The sequence below is a fragment of the Syngnathus scovelli genome, chromosome 6 (genome assembly GCF_024217435.2).
Source record: "Syngnathus scovelli strain Florida chromosome 6, RoL_Ssco_1.2, whole genome shotgun sequence".
Lineage (NCBI taxonomy): Eukaryota > Metazoa > Chordata > Actinopteri > Syngnathiformes > Syngnathidae > Syngnathus > Syngnathus scovelli.
Genome location: NC_090852.1, coordinates 6,239,188 through 6,263,019, shown reverse-complemented (window position 1 = coordinate 6,263,019; position 23,832 = coordinate 6,239,188). Strand labels below are relative to the sequence as shown.

Genomic DNA, 23,832 nt, shown 5'->3' with positions numbered 1-23,832 from the left:
CTTGTATTTAAAATATTACTTCATTTCCAACAGCATCTGTTCACTTTAAATATTCACTGCACTTGATAGGAAGAACTTCGAATAACCTTTATAGAAGACCAGGAATTGAATAATACCTTCCTCTGTGATTAATACTTGAGTGTCAGTGGCAGATTATGTTTTTCAATATCTTGTTCATGAAAATCTTTCCATTGATCTGCAAGCAAATTTGCTCAATGATGTCACAAGGAGGATGTGGGTATCATTGTATTGGCGTCAGACCTCCATTCAACTCGTTTTCCATGTGGTGGCAATAAAAGTTGCCTGAAAGAAGGTGTGATCAAATCGAGCAGTCTAAATATAAGGAGCTGCCCAGAAGAGTCAGCCTATGTTACCCGCGTTGACCATGGGAACTGTAGTAGCCATGAGGTGGGAACGAGTGGCCTTGTTTTTCCTGACTGTGTCTGTTGGGATTGAAGTCAAGGCCAGACTGGGTAAGACCAATCAAACACCTTTTCGTCATTTCATCCTAAAATGTACCACTCTGTTTTCCGTCCCGTTCAGTCAGCAACCATGTCGGCAGCATCTGCAGTACGTGGGGCAGAGAACACTTCAAGACATTCGACGGAGACGTTTACCAGTTCTCCGGCACGTGCGAGTATAACCTCGCTTCGGATTGTCACGAGGCTATGCAAGAGTTCTCGGTGCATATGAGGAGGGAGCAGAATGATGGGAACCCCACCGTGGCCTACCTGGTGGTCACCATCAATGACCTGGCAATCCGTCTCACCAAGGAAATGGTCACTGTTAACGGCCAGATGTAAGTTGAAAAACAAAAGATTCCAAGTTTCTTTTTTTAAAATTTAATTAATGACATGTGTTGTTTTTTTGTAGAATCGAATTGCCGTACTATAATAGTGGAGTTCAAGTGGAAAATAATGCTGTATACATCAAACTGCAGTCTAAAGTCGGCCTTGTTGTCATGTGGAACGGTGACGATGCAGTCATGGTAAGTACCAGATTTTTTTTTTCAAGTAATTTTGAATGTTGTATGTTACAAGACTTTTAAGAACTATATTTAAAATGCTGGTTTATAATACACACTGCATCTTAAAATGAAAAGAAAATTAAGCTTAATTTGGAACAAAACTGATGATTAGAAAAATTGAAATGCAAAGGTTTTATTATAAATAAAGTAATGAATTTTACCAGCATGCCTGAGATGGAACTGGTGGGTTGTTGTTTTTATTAACTTTAGCGAAATTATAAATTATTGTCATTAATCTCCATACTGACTGGGAAGCTTCCAACTTTATCCGACTCTCTAAAAGTCGCAACGTCTGAATCTTATTATTCTCGATTTATCTATATATTTTTGTAGGTCGAGGTTGATCGTGACTATGCTAATCACACTTGTGGACTCTGCGGAGATTACAATGGCGATCCTATCTACAATGAGTTGATTTACAATGGTTGGTTTATAAAATTATTATTATAAAATTGTTATAAAAAAACATTATGTTCATAAAATTATTATTATTATTATTGACAGTACAAACAAAACCCTTTGCAGATCGAATAATCAGCCGGATTGAGTTTGGCAATATCCAGAAGGTTCATAACCCAAATGATGACTGCGAGGACCCCTTTGAGGAGTTGGAAGATGCTCAAGCTGAGGATTCCTGCGAGCAGTTTGTGAGTTGTATTTGTCATGTGTTATCAAAAGCATCCACATACTATAAGTAACGCTTTTCTGTTTTCCTTTTAGAGAACGACCTGCAACCAATTGCTGATTTCCGAGCCTTGGAGTCCCTGCACGCATCTTATCGACCCAACACCCTACCTGCAGGCTTGCATGCAGGACTTGTGCAGCTGCAACAACCGCACAAACGACACCTGTGTCTGCAGCACACTCTCCGAGTTCTCCCGACAGTGTTCCCATGCTGGTGGAGTGCCTCCCAACTGGAGGACACAAGACTTCTGTGGTAAACTTATACAGCTATTAACATGATTTGAATAGATTGTAAACAATGTTACTGGCATTAAACCACACCCCTACTCTCTTTTGTTACAGCTAAGCAGTGTCCTTACAACATGGTGTATGAGGAAAGCGGTTCTCCTTGCATGGACACGTGCACGCACCAGGACACCAGTTCCTTGTGTGAAGACCACCGAATGGATGGGTGCTTCTGCCCCCCTGGTCAGTCCTCTTTGCATGTGAATCATGGTTTGCATTTACGTTGTGATTCTAAAATGACAGTGACACTTTTTAGGCACTGTGTTTGATGATATTTCCATGAGAGGATGCATTGAGCAATCGGAATGTCAGTGCATGCATGGAAGAATCTACAACTCTAGTGAGGGCTATCAACAAGACAAGGAGATATGGTGAGCGAAATATTTTATAATTATAAAATTAATGTTAATAATTGTATTATATAACATTATATTATTATTATAATAATAATTAATATTATTATTATGTTTTCCTGTTTGTCAAGTGTTTTAATTCCATGTGTTATCTCAGTACGTGTTTTCAGGGCAGATGGTCTTGTGAGTATCTTCAAGGCCCGGCTACATGCGCAGTGGAGGAAGGTTTGCATATAAGCACCTTCGATGGCAAATCTTACACCTTCCACGGAGATTGTTATTATACACTAGCCAAAGTGGAAAGCAAGGTGAATTAATCCGAGCTTTCTTTGGTGGAGAAAATACTGTCTGACAGTAATTTGACGTCCTGCTGTGATATGGATCTCATTTAAATGTTTGTGTGTGTTCCAGGATAACTCGAGTCCAAAGTTTACCATCCAGGCGCAGTTGGTGCCGTGTGTAAACCAACGTTTTGACACTTGTCTCAAGGCGCTGAAAATCCTGATAAACAATGACCGAAATAATGTGAGTCAAATATGATAGGATGTATGCGAGTCTGATCCACGGCTTAACAAATTTTTTATTTTGGTGTTTAGGTCTTAATGTTTATTTCTGATGGGACAATCAAGCAGAACCAGCAAAGCATCACTTTGCCGTACCAGACAGGTGGCTCGCACAATCCAAGCCTCATCTTTACTTTGTGTCACCAAGTAATTAATTGTTGTGTTTTTGTATTTTCCTCATAGCCGACATCAACATATTCCACGCTTCATCTTTTCACATCCTGCTACACACCAGTTTTGGGTTGCAAATTCAGATTCAGCACGTGCCTCTTATGCAAGTGTATGTTCGGCTTGATGAGAGCTACAACGGAAAGACACGCGGTGAGTTTTATATTATTACAAATTGTTAGAATTTAGGGTGACAACGCCAACATTTGATTACATTGACATTCCTTTTTTCCCCCAAAAGGTTTATGTGGCAACTACAACCTGGTCGTGTCCGATGACATGAAAACCCCTCAGGGGATCGTCGAGGGGACGGCCACTTCATTTGGTAACGCCTGGAAATCCAACCTCATGTGCCGAGACAGCAGGGAAAGACTTGATGACCCTTGTTCTCTCAGTCTGGAAAATGGTACACGTCGACAGCGTTTAAACCTTCGTGTTTGTTTGTTGTGATTATAAAAGATAGTTTCCATATTTTCCAGACTTGTATGCCAAGCATTGGTGCGCCTTACTGTTACAGCCAAATAGTACCTTTGAACAGTGCCATTCCTTCGTGGATCCTGCGGCGTACTACAAGGTGCCGACTAGTCTTTATTTAACACAGTAAATCCATCTGAATTCATAAAAACTGTTCATTTCAGTATGCCAAGGAAGGATATTGGTTATTTTTTTGGGTCATTTTATTTTTGGTCACATTTACAACAAGCAGTTAGCAGTTTTTGCTTTATTCTGCAGCGCTGCACTTACGCTAGTTGCAACTGTGACAAGAGTGAAGCCTGCCTGTGTGCCGTCTTCTCTTCCTATGCCCGAGCGTGTGCCTCAAAGGGAGTCTTCTTGATGGACTGGAGAGCTAACGTGTGTGGTAAGAGCTTCCTGATGGCTATCTGATTAATATTTTCTTATATGATCTCCTAAAAATTTAATTTGGATGTAAATAAATGAATAAATTGAAAACTAAATAAATTGAAAACTAACTAACTAAATGAATAAATCAATACATAAATAAATGTGAATTTGTTGAAGTTTTTATTAGCACTTTAAAGGAAATACATGGATAGATAATTGGTCATGGGTAAATTTTTTAAGGTGAAAGAATACTATCAATGATAAATAATTAGTTTGTTTACATGTCAATAATTTGACCCTTCCTTTGTTACAAGCCATTGGACCCTATAAAATGATTTAGATAAATAGTTTTCATCTGTGACAATCTCCTATGACATAACCTTTCTTGGATTCCGCTCTAAACAGACAAATACACAAGAACCTGCCCACAAACTCAGATCTTCTCATACAAGCATCAACGGTGTGAGCTGACCTGCAGATCGTTGAGTTCAACACTGCAAACTTGCCCATCTGACTTCCTGCCCGTGGATGGCTGCTCCTGCCCGGAGGGTCAATACCTGGATGACCATTCCATCTGCATCCCCAAAGAAAAGTGTCCCTGTTATCATAATGAGGCCATCATCCAGCCTGGGAAGTCAATCAACATCAAGGATGAACACTGGTTAGTTTAAACAGCATTTTTGTATTAAAAGTGGCTTTTAATTTTTATTCCCCTTTAGGCTCAATTACAGGAATAAAATATTAAAACACCTCACAATATTACCAACTACAATTTAAAAAATTATTCTTATATGCACCGCTGACACTTTCTATCCAAACACTTTAGTGTCTGCAGTAATGGGGTGCTGCATTGCCAATCTTGGAGAATCCGCTCATCAGGTAATTGTGTGTGTACCTTTTTTTTTTTTTTTTTTTTTCCATTGATTCATTGATTTGGTTAAACTGCAAAAATTGTCCCTATCTTGCAGCATGTCCACCACACAAAGTGTACTTCAATTGCTCCGACCCTGGCTCAGGACAACTCGGAGTCCAATGTGCGCCAACGTGTTTGAATCTGGACAGCGATGAATGTGTGAGTGTTTTTTTTGCCCAGTTTTCCTCTCATCTGGGAACTTTTCCAGTTAATTTTCGATTAGCTCTTTGGTCTTTCTTGGCAGGACTCCAACGATTGTGAATCAGGTTGTCGGTGTCCAGATGGGCTTTTTGACGACGGCAGAGGTTACTGTGTGGAAAAGTCACAATGTCCATGTAAACATGATGGAATATTCTATGCTCCTGGAACACAAATTCCAAATCAATGCAACACGTGGTATGAGCTTGTTATCACTCTGCAATATGATTGTTTTACATTATCTCCATATTAACAACTCTTATGTTTATTGTTTATAATCCAGTACCTGCAGAAGTGGAAAATGGCAGTGCACAGAGGAAAAATGCCCTGGAACCTGTATTATATATGGAAGTGGCCATTACAATACATTTGATCAGCGGACGTACGGCTTTCAAGGGCACTGCAGCTATGTTGCAGTAAAGGTCAGTAGAATACGACAAATAGAGAATTTCAGTGGTGTCAAATTACAGAATTGGAGTAAGACAGAATTATAACTCTCAAAAAGGTTTTAGAAATTACTGATTTGTATTTACATGCATCTCTCTTTTAAGAACAAATGTGGCAATAAAACAGTACAGGACAATGTTGGAGTAATCACAGAGAACGTCCCATGTGGCACGACAGGCACCACATGCTCAAAAACTGTCAGAATCCAGTTAGGGGTAAGACTTAAAGCAACGCCAGAATATTATAAGACACTTTAAGGTCTGTTCTTGTCATTGTAACACAATCTACATGAACTTTATTTACATTTCAGCGAATGGAAATCAAGCTATCCAAAGGAAAGTATGAGGAGATTGATTTGGGCCAGGGCAATGAAATAAAGTACACGATAAGGACAGTTGGCATGTATTTGGTGGTGGAATCTGTATTTGGCATGGCGGTGATGTGGGATCGCAAAACAACTGTTCGGATCCTCTTGGAACCTCAACACAGTGTAAGTTCAAGTATATGATTGAAGGGAAAAATAAAAAAATTATGTCGTATGCAAATAATAAATGTCACCTTGATACTGAGCAATAGTTTGAGAAATAACTTATTTGTTTGATTGTGCAGGGAGAAGTATGTGGCCTGTGTGGAGATTTTGATGGCAATGAACAAAATGACTTCACTACTCAAGGTCAACTGTTAGTGACAAATATGTTAGAATTTGCAAACAGCTGGAAAACAAGCAGCAATTGCCCAAATGTGGAAGTAAACGGCGACCCCTGTAAGGCAGCACCTTCTCGTCACCATTGGTCGAAACTGATGTGCGGCATTATAACTGGAAAAACATTCCAAGCATGTCACAATACGGTAATGGCAGATTTATCTTGAAAATGTTTGACATTTTACAGTTAATCTGACCCGCATATGATTTGTCTGAACAGGTGGATCCGCTTCCATTTTATGAAAACTGTGTACAAGACTCGTGTGCCTGTGATGCTGGAGGCGACTGTGAATGTTTCTGCACAGCAGTTGGAGCCTATGCTCAAGCTTGTAATGAAGCTGGTGTATGTGTTGCATGGAGAACTCCAGACATCTGTCGTAAGTAAATTATATCAATTTGTGCCTAACAACAGAACTGAGATTTGTAGAGTTCATTTGAAGTTACTAATAAGCAATGAGGAGTGACTCATTGTCCATTTAAATAAAATTTGACCGGCAACTAGGCTTACTACACTAAACTAGATAAGACAATAAATGGATGGCTTTACAATTTTAATGTTATTTTCTTTTCTGGGCGGCTCGGTGGAGCACTGGGTAGCACGTCCGCCTCACAGTTAGGAGGGTGCGGGTTCGATTCCACCTCCGGCCCTCCCTGTGTGGAGTTTGCATGTTCTCCCCGGGCCCGCGTGGGTTTTCTCCGGGCACTCCGGTTTCCTCCCACATTCCAAAAACATGCTTGGTAGGCTGATTGAAGACTCCAAATTGCCCCTAGGTGTGAGTGTGAGTGCGATTGGTTGTCTGTCTCTGTGTGCCCTGCGATTGGCTGGCAACCAGTTCAGGGTGTCCCCCGCCGACTGCCCGATGACGGCTGGGATAGGCTCCAGCACGCCCGCGACCCCCGTGGGGACTAAGCGGTTCAGAAAATGGATGGATGGATGGATTTTCTTTTCTTTGCCCTTAGCCGTCTACTGTGATTACTACAACAACCCAAACGAATGCCGGTGGCACTACAACCCATGTCATCAACCTTGCTACAAGACCTGCTTGAATCTCGAGGGAGTTTGTAGCAACCCTTTACCCAGCCTGGAGGGTAAGATTATGAAATGATCATATTTCATATACTATTAGAAAATGAAACAATAATTAAGCATACATATTGGCATGACACTGGTTAAACAATCTTCAAATTAAAATGTGCTAATTTATTTTCAGGTTGTTATCCTGTATGTCCAGAAGATAAGCCCATATTTGATGAGGATCACCAGATATGTGTTGAGGAATGTGAAGGTTGCTTTTACAATGGATCAAGATATGATGAATATGAAATTATTTACAATGTGACTGACAACCTTGGAATGTGCTACTATGCGATATGCATTAATAGAACAGTGATATTTGGAAATGAACCCTGTGCTACTACAACAGCGGCTCCGCCAACAACTCCAATAACTGAAGGTCCAAGCACCACCTACACAATATCTACAACCCCACCAACAGTAAATTACACTACCACTGTAGAAGTAACCAGAACAACAACATCCACTACCATATCAACAGAACCTCCAACTACAACTGAAGGAATGACAACCACAAAATCAACAACTGTACCTCCTTTGAGTTCAACAACAAATGAAGGACCTATAACTGAAAGCACACAGACCACAAGCCCAGCAACTGCCCCTGTTGTGACTGGACACACCTCAACAACTGAAGGACCCACTACGACGATTAAATCTACAACCACACCATTAGGTTCCACCACCACAACGGAAAGTCCGACAAGTACAACTACACTAGCAGGACCCAGTACAACAACCGAAGTACCAACTACCTCAACAAAATCTACAACAACACCCGCAAGACCCAGCACCACAACTGAAGGTCCAACTACGACAACAAAAACTACAATGACACCATCAGGACCCACCACCACAACTGAAGGTCCAACAACTACAACCACACCTGCAGGACCCAGCACAACTACTCAAGGTCCAACTACCACCACTAAAGCTACAACCACACTTTCAGGACCCAGCACAACTACAGAAGGACCAACTATTACAACTAAATCTACAACGACATCCGCAGGACCCAGCACCACAACTGAAGGACCAACTACGACTACAAAATCTACAACCACACCATCAGGACCCATCACCACAACTGAAGGTCCGGCAACTACAACCACACCTGCAAGACCCAGCACAACTACCCAAGAACCAACTACTACAACTAAATCTACAACCACACCCGCAGGACACAGCACCACAACTGAAGGTCCAACTACGACAACGAAATCTACAACCACACCATCAGGACCCACCACCACAACTGAAGGTCCGACAACTACAACCACACCTGCAGTACCAAGCACAACTACTCAAGGTCCAACTACCACAACTAAATCTAAAACCACCCCTGCAGGACCCAGCACAACAACTGAAGGCCCAACTACAACAACAAAATCTACAACGACACCCGCAAGACCTAGCACAACAACTGAAAGACCAACTACAACGACAAAATCTACAACCATACCATCAGGATCCACCACCACAACTGAAAGTCCAACAACTACAACCACACCTGCCGGACCCAGCACAACAACCGAAGGTCCAACAACCATACCTAAATCTACAACCACACCTGCAGGACCCAGCACAACAAGTGAAGGCCCAACTACAACAACAAAATCTACAACGACAAACGCAGGACTCACCACCACAACTGAAGGTCCAACTACGACAACAAAATCTACAACCACACCATCAGGACCCACCACCACAACTGAAGGTCCAACAACTACAATGACACCTGCAGGACCTAGCACAACTACTCAAGGTCCAACTACCACAACTAAATCTACAACCACACCTGCCGGACCCAGCACAACAAGTGAAGGCCAAACTACAACAACAAAATCTACAACGACACCCGCAAGACCTAGCACAACAACGGAAGGACCAACTACGACGACAAAATCTACAACCATACCATCAGGATCCACCACCACAACTGAAGGTCCAACAACTACAACCACACCTGCAGGACACAGCACAACTACTCAAGGTCCAACTACCACAACTAAATCTACAACCACACCTGCCGGACCCAGCACAACAACTGAAAGCCAAACTACAACAACAAAATCTACAACGACACCCGCAGGACCTAGCACAACAACTGAAGGACCAACAACAACAACAAAATCTACAACCATACCATCAGGATCCACCACCAGAACGGAAGGTCCTACAACTTCAACCACACCTGGGGGACCCAGCACAACTACTCAAGGTCCAACTACCACAACTAAAGCTAGGACCACACCTTCAGGACTCAGCACAACTACAGATGGACCAACTACTACAACTAAATCTACAACGACATCCGCAGGACCCAGCACCACAACTGAAGGACCAACTACGACTACAAAATCTACAACCACACCATCAGGACCCATCACCACAACTGAACGTCCGGCAACTACAACCACACCTGCAGGACCCAGCACAACTACTCAAGGTCCAACTACCACAACTAAATCTAAAACCACACCTGCCGGACCCAGCACAACAACTGAAAGCCAAACTACAACAACAAAATCTACAACGACACCCGCAGGACCTAGCACCACAACTGAAGGACCAACAACAACAACAAAATCTACAACCATACCATCAGGATCCACCACCACAATGGAAGGTCATACAACCTCAACCACACCTGAGGGACCCAGCACAACTACTCAAGGACCAACTACCACAACTAAATTTACAACCACACCTGCCGGACCCAGCACAACAACTGAAGGCCAAACTACAACAACAAAATTTACAACTACACCTGGAGGACCGAGCACCACAACGGAAGGACCAACTACGACGACAAAATCTACAACCATACCATCAGGATCCATCACCACAACTGAAGGTCCAACAACTGCAACCACACCTGCAGAACCCGGCACAACTACTCAAGGTCCAACTACCACAACTAAATTTACAACCACACCTGCAGGACCCAGCACAACAACTGAAGGTCCAACTACAACAACAAAATCTACAACGACACCCTCAGGACCCAGCACCACAACTGAAGGTCCAACTACTATGACAAAATCTACAAACATACCATCAGGATCCACCACCACAACTGAAAGTCCAACAACTACAACCACACCTGCCGGACCCAGCACAACAACCGAAGGCCCAACTCCAACAACAAAATCTACAACGACACCCGCAGGACCTAGCACCACAACTGAAGGACCAACTACGACGACAAAATCTACAACCATACCATCTGGATCCACCACAACAACTGAAGGTCCAACAATTACAACCACACCTGAAGGACCCAGCACAACTACTCAAGGTCCAACTACCACAACTAAATATACAACCACACCTGCAGGACGCAGCACAACAACTGAAGGCCCAACTACAACAACGACATCTACAACGACACCCTCAGGACCCAGTACCACAACTGAAAGACCAACTACAACAACACAATCCACAACCATACCATTAGGACCCACCACCACAACTGAAGGTCCAACAACTACAACACCTAGCACAACGACTGAAGGTCCAACTACCACAACTACATCTACAACCACAGCTACTGGACCCAGCACAACAACTGAAGGCCCAACTACAACAACAAAATCTGCAACGACACCCGCAGGACCTAGCACCACAACTGAAGGACCAACTACGACGACAAAATCTACAACCATACCATCAGGACCCACAACCACAACTGAAGGTCCAACAACTACAACCACACCAGCAGGACCCAGCACAACTACGCAAGGACCAACTACCACAACTAAATCTACAACGACAAACGCAGGACTCACCACCACAACTGAAGGACCAACTACGACAACAAAATCTACAACCATACCATCAGGATCCACCACCACAACTGAAGGTCCAACGACTACAACCACACCTGCAGGACCTAGCACAACTACTGAAGGTCCAACTACCACAACTAAATCTACAACCACAGCTACTGGACCCAGCACAACAACTGAAGGCCCAACTACAACAACAAAATCTGCAACGACACTCGCAGGACCTAGCACCACAACTGAAGGACCAACTACGACGACAAAATCTACAACCATACCATCAGGACCCACAACCACAACTGAAGGTCCAACAACTACAACCACACCTGCAGGACCCAGCACAACAAGTGAAGGCCCAACTACAACAACAAAATCTACAACGACAAACGCAGGACTCACCACCACAACTGAAGGACCAACTACGACAACAAAATCTACAACCATACCATCAGGATCCACCACCACAACTGAAGGTCCAACGACTACAACCACACCTGCAGGACCTAGCACAACTACTGAAGGTCCAACTACCACAACTAAATCTACAACCACAACTCCCGGACCGAGCACAACAACTGAAGGCCCAACTACAACAACAAAATCTACAACACCCGCAGGACTTAGCACCACAGCTGAAGGACCAACTACGACGACAAAATCTACAACCATTCCATCAGAATCCACCACAACTGAGGGTCCAATAACTACAACCACACCTGCAGGACCCAGCACAACTACTCAAGGTCCAACTACCACAACTAGATCTACAACCACACCTGCAGGAGCCAGCACAACTACTCAAAGACCAACCACCACAACTAAATCTACAACCACATCCGCTGGACCCAGCACAACTACTGAAGGCCAAACTACAACAACAAAATCTACAACGACACCCGCAGGACCCAGCACCACAAGTGAAGGACCAATTACGACGACAAAATCTACAACCATACCACCAGGAACCACCACCACAACTAAAGGTTCAACAAGTACAACCACACCTGCAGTACCTAGCACAACTACTGAAAGTCCAACTACCTCAACTAAATCTACAACCACACCTGCCGGACCAAGCACAACAACTGAAGGTCCAACTACAACAACAAAATCTACAACAACACCCTCAGGACCCAGCACCACAACTGAAGGTCCAACCACAACAACAAAATCTACATCCACACCATCAGGACCCAGCACCACAACTGAAGGTCCAACCACAACAACAAAATCTACATCCACACCATCAGGACCCACCACCACAACTGAAGGTCCTACTACAACAACACCTGCAGGATCCAGCACAACTACTGAAGCTCCAACTAGCACGACTAAAGCTGCAACCACTCCATCAGAACCCAGTACCACAACTGAAAGTCCAACGACAACAACAAAATCTACAACTACACCATCAGGACCCACCACCACAACTGAAAGTCCAACAATTACAACAACACCCGCAGGACCCAGTACAACTACTGAAGGTCCAACTACCACAACTAAATCTAAAACCACACCTGCAGGACCCAGCACCACAACTCAAGGCCCAACTACAACAACAAAATCTACAACGACACCCACAGGACCTAGCACCACAATTGAAGGACCCACTACGACGACAAAATCTACAACCATACCATCAGAACCCACCACCACAACTGAAGGTCCAAAAACTACAACCACACCTGCAGGATCAAGCACAACTGCCCAAGGTTCAACTACCACAACTAAATCTACAACCACATCTGCAGGACCCATCACAACAACTGAAGCTCTATCTACAACAACAAAATCTACAACGACACCCTCAGGACCCAGCACCACAACGGAAAGTCCAACTACGACAACAAAATCTACAACCATACCATCAGGACTCACCACCACAACTGATGGTCCAACTACCACAACCACACCTGCAGGACCCATCACAACAACTGAAGCTGTAACTAAAACAACAAAATCTACAACAACACCCTCAGGACCCAGCACCACAACTGAAGGACCAACTACAACAACAAAATCTACAACGACACCCGCAGGACCTAGCACCACAAGTGAAGGACCAACTACGACGACAAAATCCACAACCATACCATCAGGATCCACCACCACAACTGAAAGTCCAAGTACAACCACACCTGCAGGACCCAGCACAACTACTCAAGGTCCAACTACCATAACTAAATCTACAACCACCCCTGCAGGACCCAGCACATCAACTGAAGGCCCTACTACAACAACAAAATCTGCAACGACATCCTCAGCACCCAGTACCACAACTGAAGGACCAACTACAAAAACAAAATCTACAACCATACCATCAGGACTCACCACCACAACTAAAGGTCCAAAAACTACAACCACACCTGCAGGACCCAGCACCACAACTGAAGGTCCAACTACAACAACAAAATCTACAATGACACCCTCAGGACCCAGCACTACAACTGAAAGACCAACTACGACGACAAACTCTACAACCATACCATCAGGATCCACCACCACATCTGAAGGTTCAAAAAATACAACCACCCCTGCAATAACTAGCACAACTACTCAAGGTCCAACTACCACAACTAAATCTAAAACCACAACTGCCGGACCCAGCACAACTGAAGGCCCAACTACAACAACAAAATCTACGACGACGCCCGCAGGACACAGCACCACAACTGAAGGCCAAACTACAACAAAATCTACAACCACACTATCAGGACCCACCACCACAACTGAAGGTCCAAAAACTACAACCACACCTGCAGGATCCAGCACAACTACTGAAGGTCCAACTGCCACAACTAAAGGTACAACCACTCCATCAGGACCCACCACAACTACAGAAGGACCAACTACTACAACTAAATCTACAACGACACCAGCAGGAGCCAGCACCACAAGTGAAGGACCAACTACGACGACAAAATCTACAACCATACCATCAGGATCAACAACAAATGAAGGACCTATAACTGAAAGCACACAGACCACAAGCCCAGAAACTGCCCCTGTTGTGACTGGGCACACCTCAACAACTAAAGAACCCACTACGACGATTAAATCTACAACCACAGCATTAGGTTCCACCACCACAACGGAAAGTCTGACAAGTACAACTACACTAGCAGGACCCAGTACAACAACCAAAGTACCAACTACCTCAAAAAAATCTACAACAACACCCGCAAGACCCAGCACCCCAACTGAAGGTCCAACTACGACAACAAAATCTACAACCACACCATCAGGACCCACCACCACAACTGAAGGTCCAACAACTACAACCACACCTGCAGGACCCAGCTCAACTACTCAAGGTCCAACTACCACAACTAAAGCTACAACCACACCATCAGGACCCAGCACAACTACAGAAGGACCAACTACTACAACTAAATCTACAACGACATCCGCAGGACCCAGCACCACAACTGAAGGACAAACTATGACTACAAAATCTACAACCACACCATCAGGACCCATCACCACAACTGAAGGTCCGGCAACTACAACCACACCTGCAAGACCCAGCACAACAACTCAAGAACCAACTACCACAAAAAAATCTACAACGACACCCGCAGGACCTATCACCACAACTGAAGGACCAACTACGACGTTAAAATCTACAACCATACCATCAGGATCCACCACCACAACTGAAGGTCCAACAACTACAACCACACCTGCAGGACCAAGCACAACTACTGAAGGTTCAACAACCACAACTAAATCTACAACCACACCTGCAGGACCCAGCACAACAACTGAAGGCCCAACTACAACAACAAAATCTACAACGACACCCTCAGGACCCAGTACCACAACTGAAGGACCAACTTCAACAACAAAATCCACAACCATACCATCAGGTCCCACTACCACAACCAAAGGTTCGACAACTACAACCACACCTGCAGGACCCAGCACAACTCCTCAAGTTCCAACTACCACAACTAAATCTACAACGACACCTTCAGGACCCAGTACCACAACTGAAGGACCACCTACAACAACAAAGTCCACAACCATACCATCAGGACCCACCACCACAACTGAAGGTCCAACAACTACATCCACACCTGCAGGACCCAGCACAACTACTCAAGGACCAACTACCACAACTAAATCTACAACCACACCTGCCGGACCTAGCACCACAACTGAAGGCCCAACTACAACAACAACATCTACGATGACGCCCGCAGGACCCAGCACCACAACTGAAGGCCAAACTACAACAAAATCTACAACCACACTATCAGGACACACCACCACAACTGAAGGACCAACTACGACGACAAAATCTACAACCATTCCATCAGAATCCACCACAACTGAGGGTCCAACAACTACAACCACACCTGCAGGACCCAGCACAACTACTAAATGTCCAACTACCACAAGTAAAGGTACAATCACGCCATCAGGACCCACCACAACTACAGAAGGACCAACTACCACAACTAAATCTACAACGACACCAGCAGGAGCCAGCACCACAAGTGAAGGACCAACTACGACGACAAAATCTACAACCATACCATCAGGATCCACCACCACAACTGAAGGTCCAACTACAACCACACCTGCAGGACCCAGCACTACTACTCAAGGTCCAACTACCACAACTAAATCTACAACCACACCTGCAGGACCCAGCACAACAACTGAAGGCCCAACTACAACATCAAAATCTACGACACCCTCAGGACCCAGCACCACAACTGAAGTTCCGACAACTACAACCACACCTGCAGGACCCAGCACAACTACTCAAGGTCCCACTACCACAACTAAATCTACAACCACACCTGCCGGACCCAGCACAACAACTGAAGTCCAAAGCACCACAACAAAATCTACAACGACAACCGCAGGACCTAGCACCACAACTGAAGGTCCAACTACGACAACAAAATCTACAACCACACCATCAGGACTCACCACCACAACTGAAGGTCCAACAACTACAACCACACCTGCAGGACCTAGCACAACTACTCAAGGTCCAGCTACCACAACAAAATCTACAACCACACCTGCCGGACCGAGCTCAACAACTGAAGGCCAAAGTACAACAACAAAATCTACAACGACACCCGCAGGACCAAGCACCACAACTGAAGGACCAAGTACGACGACAAAATCTACAACAATACCATCAGGATCCACCACAACTGAAGGTCCAACATTTACAACCACACCTGCAGGACCCAGCACATCTACTGAAGGACCAACTACGACAACAAAATCTACAACCAAACCATCAGGACCCAGCACAACTACTGAAGGTCCAACTACCACAACTAAATCTACAACCACACCTGCAGGACCCAGCACAACTACTCAAGGACCAACTACCACAACTAAATCTACAATCACACCTGCAGGACCAAGCACCACAACTGAAGGCCCAACTACAACAACAAAATCTACAACGACTCCCGCAGGACCCAGCACCACAACTGAAGGCCAAACTACAACAAAATTTACAACCACATCATCAGGACCCAACACCACAACGGAAGGTCCAAAACCTACAACCACACCTGCAGGACCCAGCACAACTACTGAAGGTCCAACTACCACAACTAAATCTACAACCACACCTGCAGGACCCAGCACAACAACTGGAGGCCCAATTACAACAACAAAATCTACAACCACACTATCAGGACCCACCACCACAACTGAAGGGCCAACAACTACACCTGCAGAACTCAGCACCACAACTGAAGGCCAAACTACAACAAAATTTACAACCACATCATCAGGACCCACCACCACAACGGAAGGTCCAAAAGCTACAACCACACCTGCAGGACCCAGCACAACTACTGAAGGTCCAACAACCACAACTAAATCTACAACCACACCTGCAGGACCCAGCACAACAACTGGAGGCCCAACTACAACAACAAAATCTACAACCACACTATCAGGACCCTCCACCACAGCTGAAGGGCCAACAACTACACCTGCAGGACCCAGCACCACAACTGAAGGCCAAACTACAACAAAATTTACAACCACATCATCAGGACCCACCACCACAACGGAAGGTCCAAAAGCTACAACCACACCTGCAGGACCCAGCACAACTACTGAAGGTCCAACTACCACAACTAAATCTACAACCACACCTGCAGGACCCAGCACAACAACTGAAGGACCAACTACGACAACAAAATCTACAACCACATCTGCAGGACCCACAACTGAAGGTCCAACGACAACCATGGGACCTAGCACAACACATGAAGGACCAACCACTACGTCAATATCTACAACCACATCCACAGGACCCAGCACAACAACTGAAGGGCCAACAACTATAGTAATATCTACCACTCTACTCAAACCTACAACTACAAATGAAGGCACAACTACGCCATGCTTCTGCGTAATAAATGGCAAGCACTACAACCCAGGTAAAGAAATCCATTCGTCCAAACATTCGACAGATTATTACTTTATAGTTCGTGTTGTTCGTGTTTTTTTACCATATGTGCAGGTGACACGATTTTTGACAGGGAACATATTGGATCGGGAATTTGTCTCACAATGATTTGTTCCAATATTTGTGAGATTCAAAACAAGACTGAACCTTGCTGGACTACACCCTTGCCAAAACCTACCCCCAGCGTTCCTTGGTGCCCTGAATGGGATGTTCTCGTAAGAGCTTCCATTTATCCAGAATCTGTTACGCCTTTATTAAGATGTACAGTGATGCCCTGACATACACGTGACATGGTTTATGAATTCTGTTATTGCTTTATATTGTGCCACTGAATGTAGTTTTGGCTCCCCTGGCTCAATTATATATTTTTATAATTTTTTTAGGTGGAGGCCAGAACAATTTAATAGTAAGCGTAGTCACTTAAACAATTAAACTTCTATCTGAGGGCACAACTGTACATATGTATATGTAATCTATTCTGTCTCATTTTAAATTAATCCATTATACTAAACATTCTTTCTGTTTTTCTCAGCAAAATGAGACCTTCGTTTTGTGTAACTGCACAATGGCGAGATGCATCGAGAACAACACGATTGAAATCATTCCATACGAATGTCCGCCCTTAAAGAACATCACTTGTGCCAATGGAAAGGATCCTGTTCTTGTTTATGACGACAAGTACTGCTGCCAACAATATGTTTGTGACTGTAAGCTCTTTTCCGCTGATTTCCGACTAATTCTAACTCATTAAGTTTGTTTCATTCCTGTTTTTATCATTTCTTGTTTTTCAGGTGAATGTAAAGGCTGGGGAGATCCCCATTACATCACATTTGATGGCCTCTACTATAACTATCAAGGAAACTGCACATATGTCCTAATGGAAGAGATTACACCAAAATATAATTTAAAGATTTATGTTGATAATGTCTACTGTGATGCCATTCAACATGTTACCTGCCCACGGTCATTAATTATATCGTATAAAGCCGACGTTTTTGTACTCAAGAGCCAAAACCTTATTGGAGCGTCAGAACTAGAGGTAATATATGATTTGTTTTTCCAATATGTACTATCTTGAAAATTAACAGTGTAATATTTTAAATTTGGAACCCTGGATTTTTTTGATTGTTGATTGTCAAGGCAACGCTTGATCTTTGCTGGTCTGTCCTAGATATATATTATTCTTACATCCAAATAATGTTCTTTTGTTAGTGTTGTATTCAAAAGAAATTATGTTCCTAACAAAATAGTTGACCTGTAATTCCTTAATCTCAATTTTTCTACACATACAAAATGTTTTCCACTGATACTTTAATAATCCCTTTTTTTTTGGTCAAATTTTTGTCTTTTAGGCCTTCAAAGATGAAAAGCGTCTGAGACTTCCCCACATCCAACAAGACATTGTGGTCTTCAGTTCTGGCATTGAATTAGTTGTAAAGATCCTACCCTTAGAAGTGGTTATTACCTTTGGTATTAGTGACTTCACTATCAACCTGCCCTCTAAGAATTTTGACAGCAACACACAGGGCCAGTGTGGTAAGCTTTCCATTCCAGTTTCTGCATTCATACATCACCATTCCATGTACTTTGAGGTATTGTATTGCGTCTAGGCAACTGCAACAACAACCAGGCAGATGACTGCATGCTTCCCGGAGGCCAGATTATCCAGAGCTGCAGTTTGATGGCAGACTTTTGGCCCGCCAAAGACATCTACCAACCCAACTGCCAAATACCGTCTGTGATCCCGACTAACGAACCTCTGCCCCCACCCACACTGACTCCATGCAAGCCAGACTCGGAATGTGATCTAATCTTGAGCAGGTAGATCGAGGGTGGTGTGTAATTTGCCAACATGATTGTTTGAACTTGTGTTTTGCTTCCACAGCGTCTTTGAGGAGTGCCACCCCTTGGTCAAACCCGACGACTACTATCAAGGATGTGTTTTTGACAGCTGTCATGTTTCCAACCCAACGATAGAATGCACAAGTTTGCACATGTATGCCGACGCCTGTGCTCAAGCTGGAGTTTGTTTGCACTGGAGGAATCACACCACACACTGTGGTAAAAAACCCGTTTCCTTTCATTGTCATCAAAATCATAATGTTTGTTTTATTTGGCAAGAAATATCATCCAACAAGGAAAATCTTTTCTGCACGCACAGAAAGTGACTGCCCTCTCGACAAAGTGTACAAACCATGCGGTACTGTTCAGCAGCCAACCTGTGAAGACAGGTACAGAATGTTACAATAATGACTCTGTGATCTGTTGTGTTTTTGCTTTTTGTGAAGTGTTTCAAATGTATTTGTCAATTGGACCTTCACAGTCCTTATAAACAAAGGCTGGACTACCAAACTGAAGGCTGCTTCTGTCCTGATGGAATGAAGCTCTTCAACAAAGACTCCGACACATGTGTCGAAGAGTGCGGTGAGCTTAACTACCTTACCTAACCTTCATCGCAAATCACGAAAAAATCTAATGACGTTGCAAATATTCCAACAGGATGTATTGATGCTGGGGGTATTCCTCGTGTGGTGAGTCCGGTTCAGAAATCTTTGTGTCATCGATGCCCCAAAGGACAATTTCAGTAATTGTGGTTTATTCCGTTAGTTTAATGAAAGGTTTGAGTACAACTGCCAGAACTGCATCTGTGAGAAGACCACCAAGGCCGTGACATGCCAACCAAAGGTTTGCCCGCGACCGCCGGCCCTCAACTGTTCCGTTTTAGGATTCGCCCTTGTGAACCAGACCAACCCAGCAGACCCGTGCTGCTCCATTCTAGCTTGCCGTAAGATGCACTGTCGCTTTCCATCTGTCCATGGTCATAAAGATAAAGGTGGTCTCAGGTCGTTTCGTCTCATCCACAGGATGTCAAAGCAACACTTGTCCACACATCGACCCGGAGTGTCCAATTGGATTCACTGTCAATATCGACGTGCCAGAGGGGAAGTGCTGTCCCGAATACACATGCGGTGAGCTTTTCACTTTTGGGCTTAATTTCTAGGACCACTAATCGGCCTAACCTCATATGATGCGTCTCGCCATGTCTCTTATTCCGTTCCAGAGCCCAAAAAAGTTTGTGTCCACAAAAACGGTATATATCAGGTACATGATTTATTTAATATATTTGAAACCTTCAGTAAATTCAAGCTGCAGCATCATACACTTATTATGAACACTTCCTATTTATTCTCTAGCTTGGTGAGTCGGTTCCTGTGGTTCCATGTCAGGACTGTGTCTGTACCGATCTGGTGGACCCCACAAATGGTTTATTACAAATAAAGTGTGAGGTTCAGCAATGCCAACAGCTCTGTGAACAGGTATGTAAAAATAAGTACAGTACAAACTGGGGTGTGGCCTGATTTGGGACTTGGCCTGTTGTTTGGCCATTTTATGCTTTGAAAAAACAGCGATATGAATGCAAAATTTTATAGATTGGGTAATAAATGGCAATTGTGAGGCGGTATTATAACACATATTTGTCTACAATAGATGTAGACAGGTAATATAGCAATATTCACAGTTATAAATTCTTTATCCTCTGCAAAGATCGGGTAGTATATTACTGGCTACTGAGAAGGTGTGACTGTTCTGTATGTCCGTATTGTACTGCTCCCAGGTGGCCAAGTCGCACACACAAGGCACAGAAATACAATTGAACTGAAACAGTTTAATTCTTTTTCAGGGTTTTAGATATGCAGAACCTCGAACAAATGAATGCTGCGGAAGGTGTGTTCAGACGCATTGCATCTTCAACGTTAGTGGAAATGAGCAGGTGCTCAGGGTAAGTGAGTGTTGCCATTTACACAACAGAATGAAAACTTTGTGTTCAGCTAAACAGGCCAAGATTTCACATTGAGTTAATTTAGACGGCATATATATATGTTTTGGGGCTTTTTTGTTTGTTGGGGTGTCTCGTTGTAAGTGACAGTCATCCGATTATATTTCCAGCAAGGTGACATTTGGTCCCCACCGAACGATCAATGTGAGCATTACACATGCGTGAGGAGCGGCGAAACTTTAACTGCCATCGGCACACGAATTGTGTGCCCGCCATTCGAGCAAAGCAACTGCCAACCTGTAAGTTTCACCAATCTATTGAGAAATAATTCACAATTTAAAAAAAAAAAAGCCTCATTTTGCGTTCATATTTCTTCCTTTAGGACACCATTCAAACTGCAGCAAATGGATGTTGTCAAATTTGTGAGTACCCATCATATTCTTACTCTTTGCCCCTAGTGGTGAATTTGGTACAAGGCATTTGGCAATTGTGCATCTCTGTCTAAAAGGTATGGAGCAGGAAAAGGCTTGCAAGCCAGTGCCAAATAAAGTGCACATCACGCACAAGAACTGCCAATCTACTGAGGAGTTAGACATTCCATATTGTGAAGGATCTTGCAACACTTACACAAAGTACGCTCATTGCACACAACACACAAGAATTGATCATATTTATTGATCTGTCTTTTTGTTTGCGCCTTCAGATACTCACCGGAGACAGCCACGCTGCAACCTACCTGCTCTTGTTGTAAGGGGTACCGATCTAGCAATCGCACGGTCGACTTGCTGTGTCTCAACGGAGACGTCATTCCTTACACCTACATCCACGTGGACGAGTGTAGATGTGCCCTCAGTGACTGCTCCAAAACTGCGGCAGCTCCAGCTCGAAGACGGCGAAGTTTTACTCTCTTGTAATATCAACATGTTGGCACAGCTCCTGACATTGAACATTAAATAAAAAGTTATGCATCTCATCATCGTCTTAGTGCGTTTTTGTGTTTCACTTTTTTTATTTTGCCTTTGATTAACACAAATACATTTCTTTTGTTCTAGTAGGTTTGTTTGAGCTGAAGCGTTTTGTGCTCAGACCTTCAGGCTTCTGCTCAAAAGCAAATAAAATAAGCAAAGTTTACTACAACATGTGAACTTTATTTGTTGTTAATTAGAGGCATTTATAATTGTGGCAGGTGATTGGTTAATTCTGAACACAGCCCTTGTTAAGAGGGTGTGCACACTTTTGCAACCCCACAAAATATTTTTTGTTCACATTAATGGTAGTTGTGAAATGATTTATCTTGGTCTCATTTTTTAATAGCACAAAATCTTGACATTTAACATGGGTGTGTAGACTTTTTATACCCATTGTAGCTAAGACTGTCAAGCAGATCCTCCAAGGACAAACACTATAGGGGTCCACACCTAAAATAAAAGATAGCAAAGATCCACTCGTGCTTGTCTTAGTGTGGCAGTGGGCACGGTTTGTTGTCAGAGCTTTGCCAAATTGCTGGAGACGGTTTTGACGAGAGGCTTGATTGTTCTCCAGCTTGTGAATGCGTATTGACACAATGATGTTTAACTTAAGCGGGACATTTTATTTTCCAAAAGTGAGCTATGACTCAGTGGGTTTATACAAACAAAAATATGTGAGTAGGATGGGGCAGGACTTAACAAAGAGGTCAGGAAGTTCCGTATTTTGGATAAATGAAAGTGAAACATTATGTGGCCTATTGTATACATGATGTTTTTGTGTGTGATCCCAGATAAGATCCAAAGAAAGTCAAAACTGAAGCAAAAAGCCATCTCAAATCCCAAATGCTGGGATGTTACTGATTTTTTTTATTTCAGGATATGTGAGATATTTTCTGACATTTACGTTTTTTGGGGTCTTGAATTTTTATAAATATGAGTTTCCTGATGTGTAATTTTTTTTTTTTTTTTATGAGTGAGGTTTGTGTGAAGCTTTTTTTGGAGAATGTGAGTTTTATTTTTCCTCATTCAATCATTTTTGGCTTCATTTCCAATTGCTTTTCTGTATGTCCATAAACATTCTAAAAGCTGCCAACTCATCTAGAATTTACCATGCTTGGCTGGATATGACTTTTAGTGGATCCATGCTTGATTAGAATGATGAGATGACTAATATTTAGTCAAGGTACGCTTGGCCCATATGCATAAAGACTTTAAGACATGGACACCTCAGTAGATAAAGAGGCACTGCCCACTGTTTGAAATGTTCTAGTTGACTGAGAAGAGCATACACTCATTGCTTAAGTAACAACAACACCACACTGGCAACTTCCTTCTACAGAAAACAGAGAAATACATTAACATAAGCATATCATAAAGTAGAAAAGTACATTTTCACCATCCATCAGCACTGACAATACACTAGATACATTTTAAATATTGGCTTTACTTACAGGAGGACGTGCGGTAATGTGGAAAGATTATCATAAAAATATATCAAGGGATCACGTCACATGGAGATGGAGAAGATGTGTTATTATAAGCATATGGTGCTGACACCCACAGTGTCACAGTATTACCC

At 43.4% G+C, this 23,832-nt stretch overlaps 1 protein-coding gene across 3 annotated transcripts; it reads left to right on the top strand.

The window, feature by feature from the left end:
* Window positions 1-333: 333 nt before the first annotated feature.
* Window positions 334-22,258, top strand: LOC125970071 (mucin-2-like). 3 transcript variants are annotated; one of them, XM_049722009.1, is made up of 45 exons: window positions 334-473; window positions 544-799; window positions 874-988; window positions 1,361-1,451; window positions 1,553-1,674; window positions 1,748-1,964; window positions 2,054-2,179; window positions 2,253-2,367; window positions 2,507-2,657; window positions 2,761-2,874; window positions 2,946-3,015; window positions 3,096-3,233; window positions 3,322-3,486; window positions 3,560-3,654; window positions 3,813-3,939; window positions 4,329-4,584; window positions 4,750-4,802; window positions 4,892-4,995; window positions 5,060-5,232; window positions 5,318-5,456; window positions 5,586-5,696; window positions 5,792-5,971; window positions 6,091-6,330; window positions 6,405-6,561; window positions 7,145-7,273; window positions 7,396-14,253; window positions 14,758-17,478; window positions 17,562-17,722; window positions 18,040-18,214; window positions 18,299-18,546; window positions 18,860-19,043; window positions 19,118-19,328; window positions 19,393-19,568; window positions 19,669-19,738; window positions 19,831-19,931; window positions 20,007-20,038; window positions 20,115-20,292; window positions 20,372-20,476; window positions 20,569-20,609; window positions 20,702-20,824; window positions 21,190-21,288; window positions 21,456-21,584; window positions 21,668-21,707; window positions 21,794-21,917; window positions 21,989-22,258. In XM_049722009.1, exons 1-45 carry the CDS (start codon window positions 368-370, stop codon window positions 22,197-22,199), a joined length of 15,537 nt encoding a protein of 5,178 aa, XP_049577966.1. In that variant the 5' UTR covers window positions 334-367; the 3' UTR covers window positions 22,200-22,258. The 3 variants fall into 3 exon arrangements, with proteins under 3 accessions (XP_049577966.1, XP_049577959.1, XP_049577958.1); XM_049722002.1 differs by having other exon boundaries at window positions 5,081-5,232; window positions 7,396-17,478; XM_049722001.1 differs by having other exon boundaries at window positions 7,396-17,478.
* The last annotated feature ends 1,574 nt before the right edge of the window (window positions 22,259-23,832 follow it).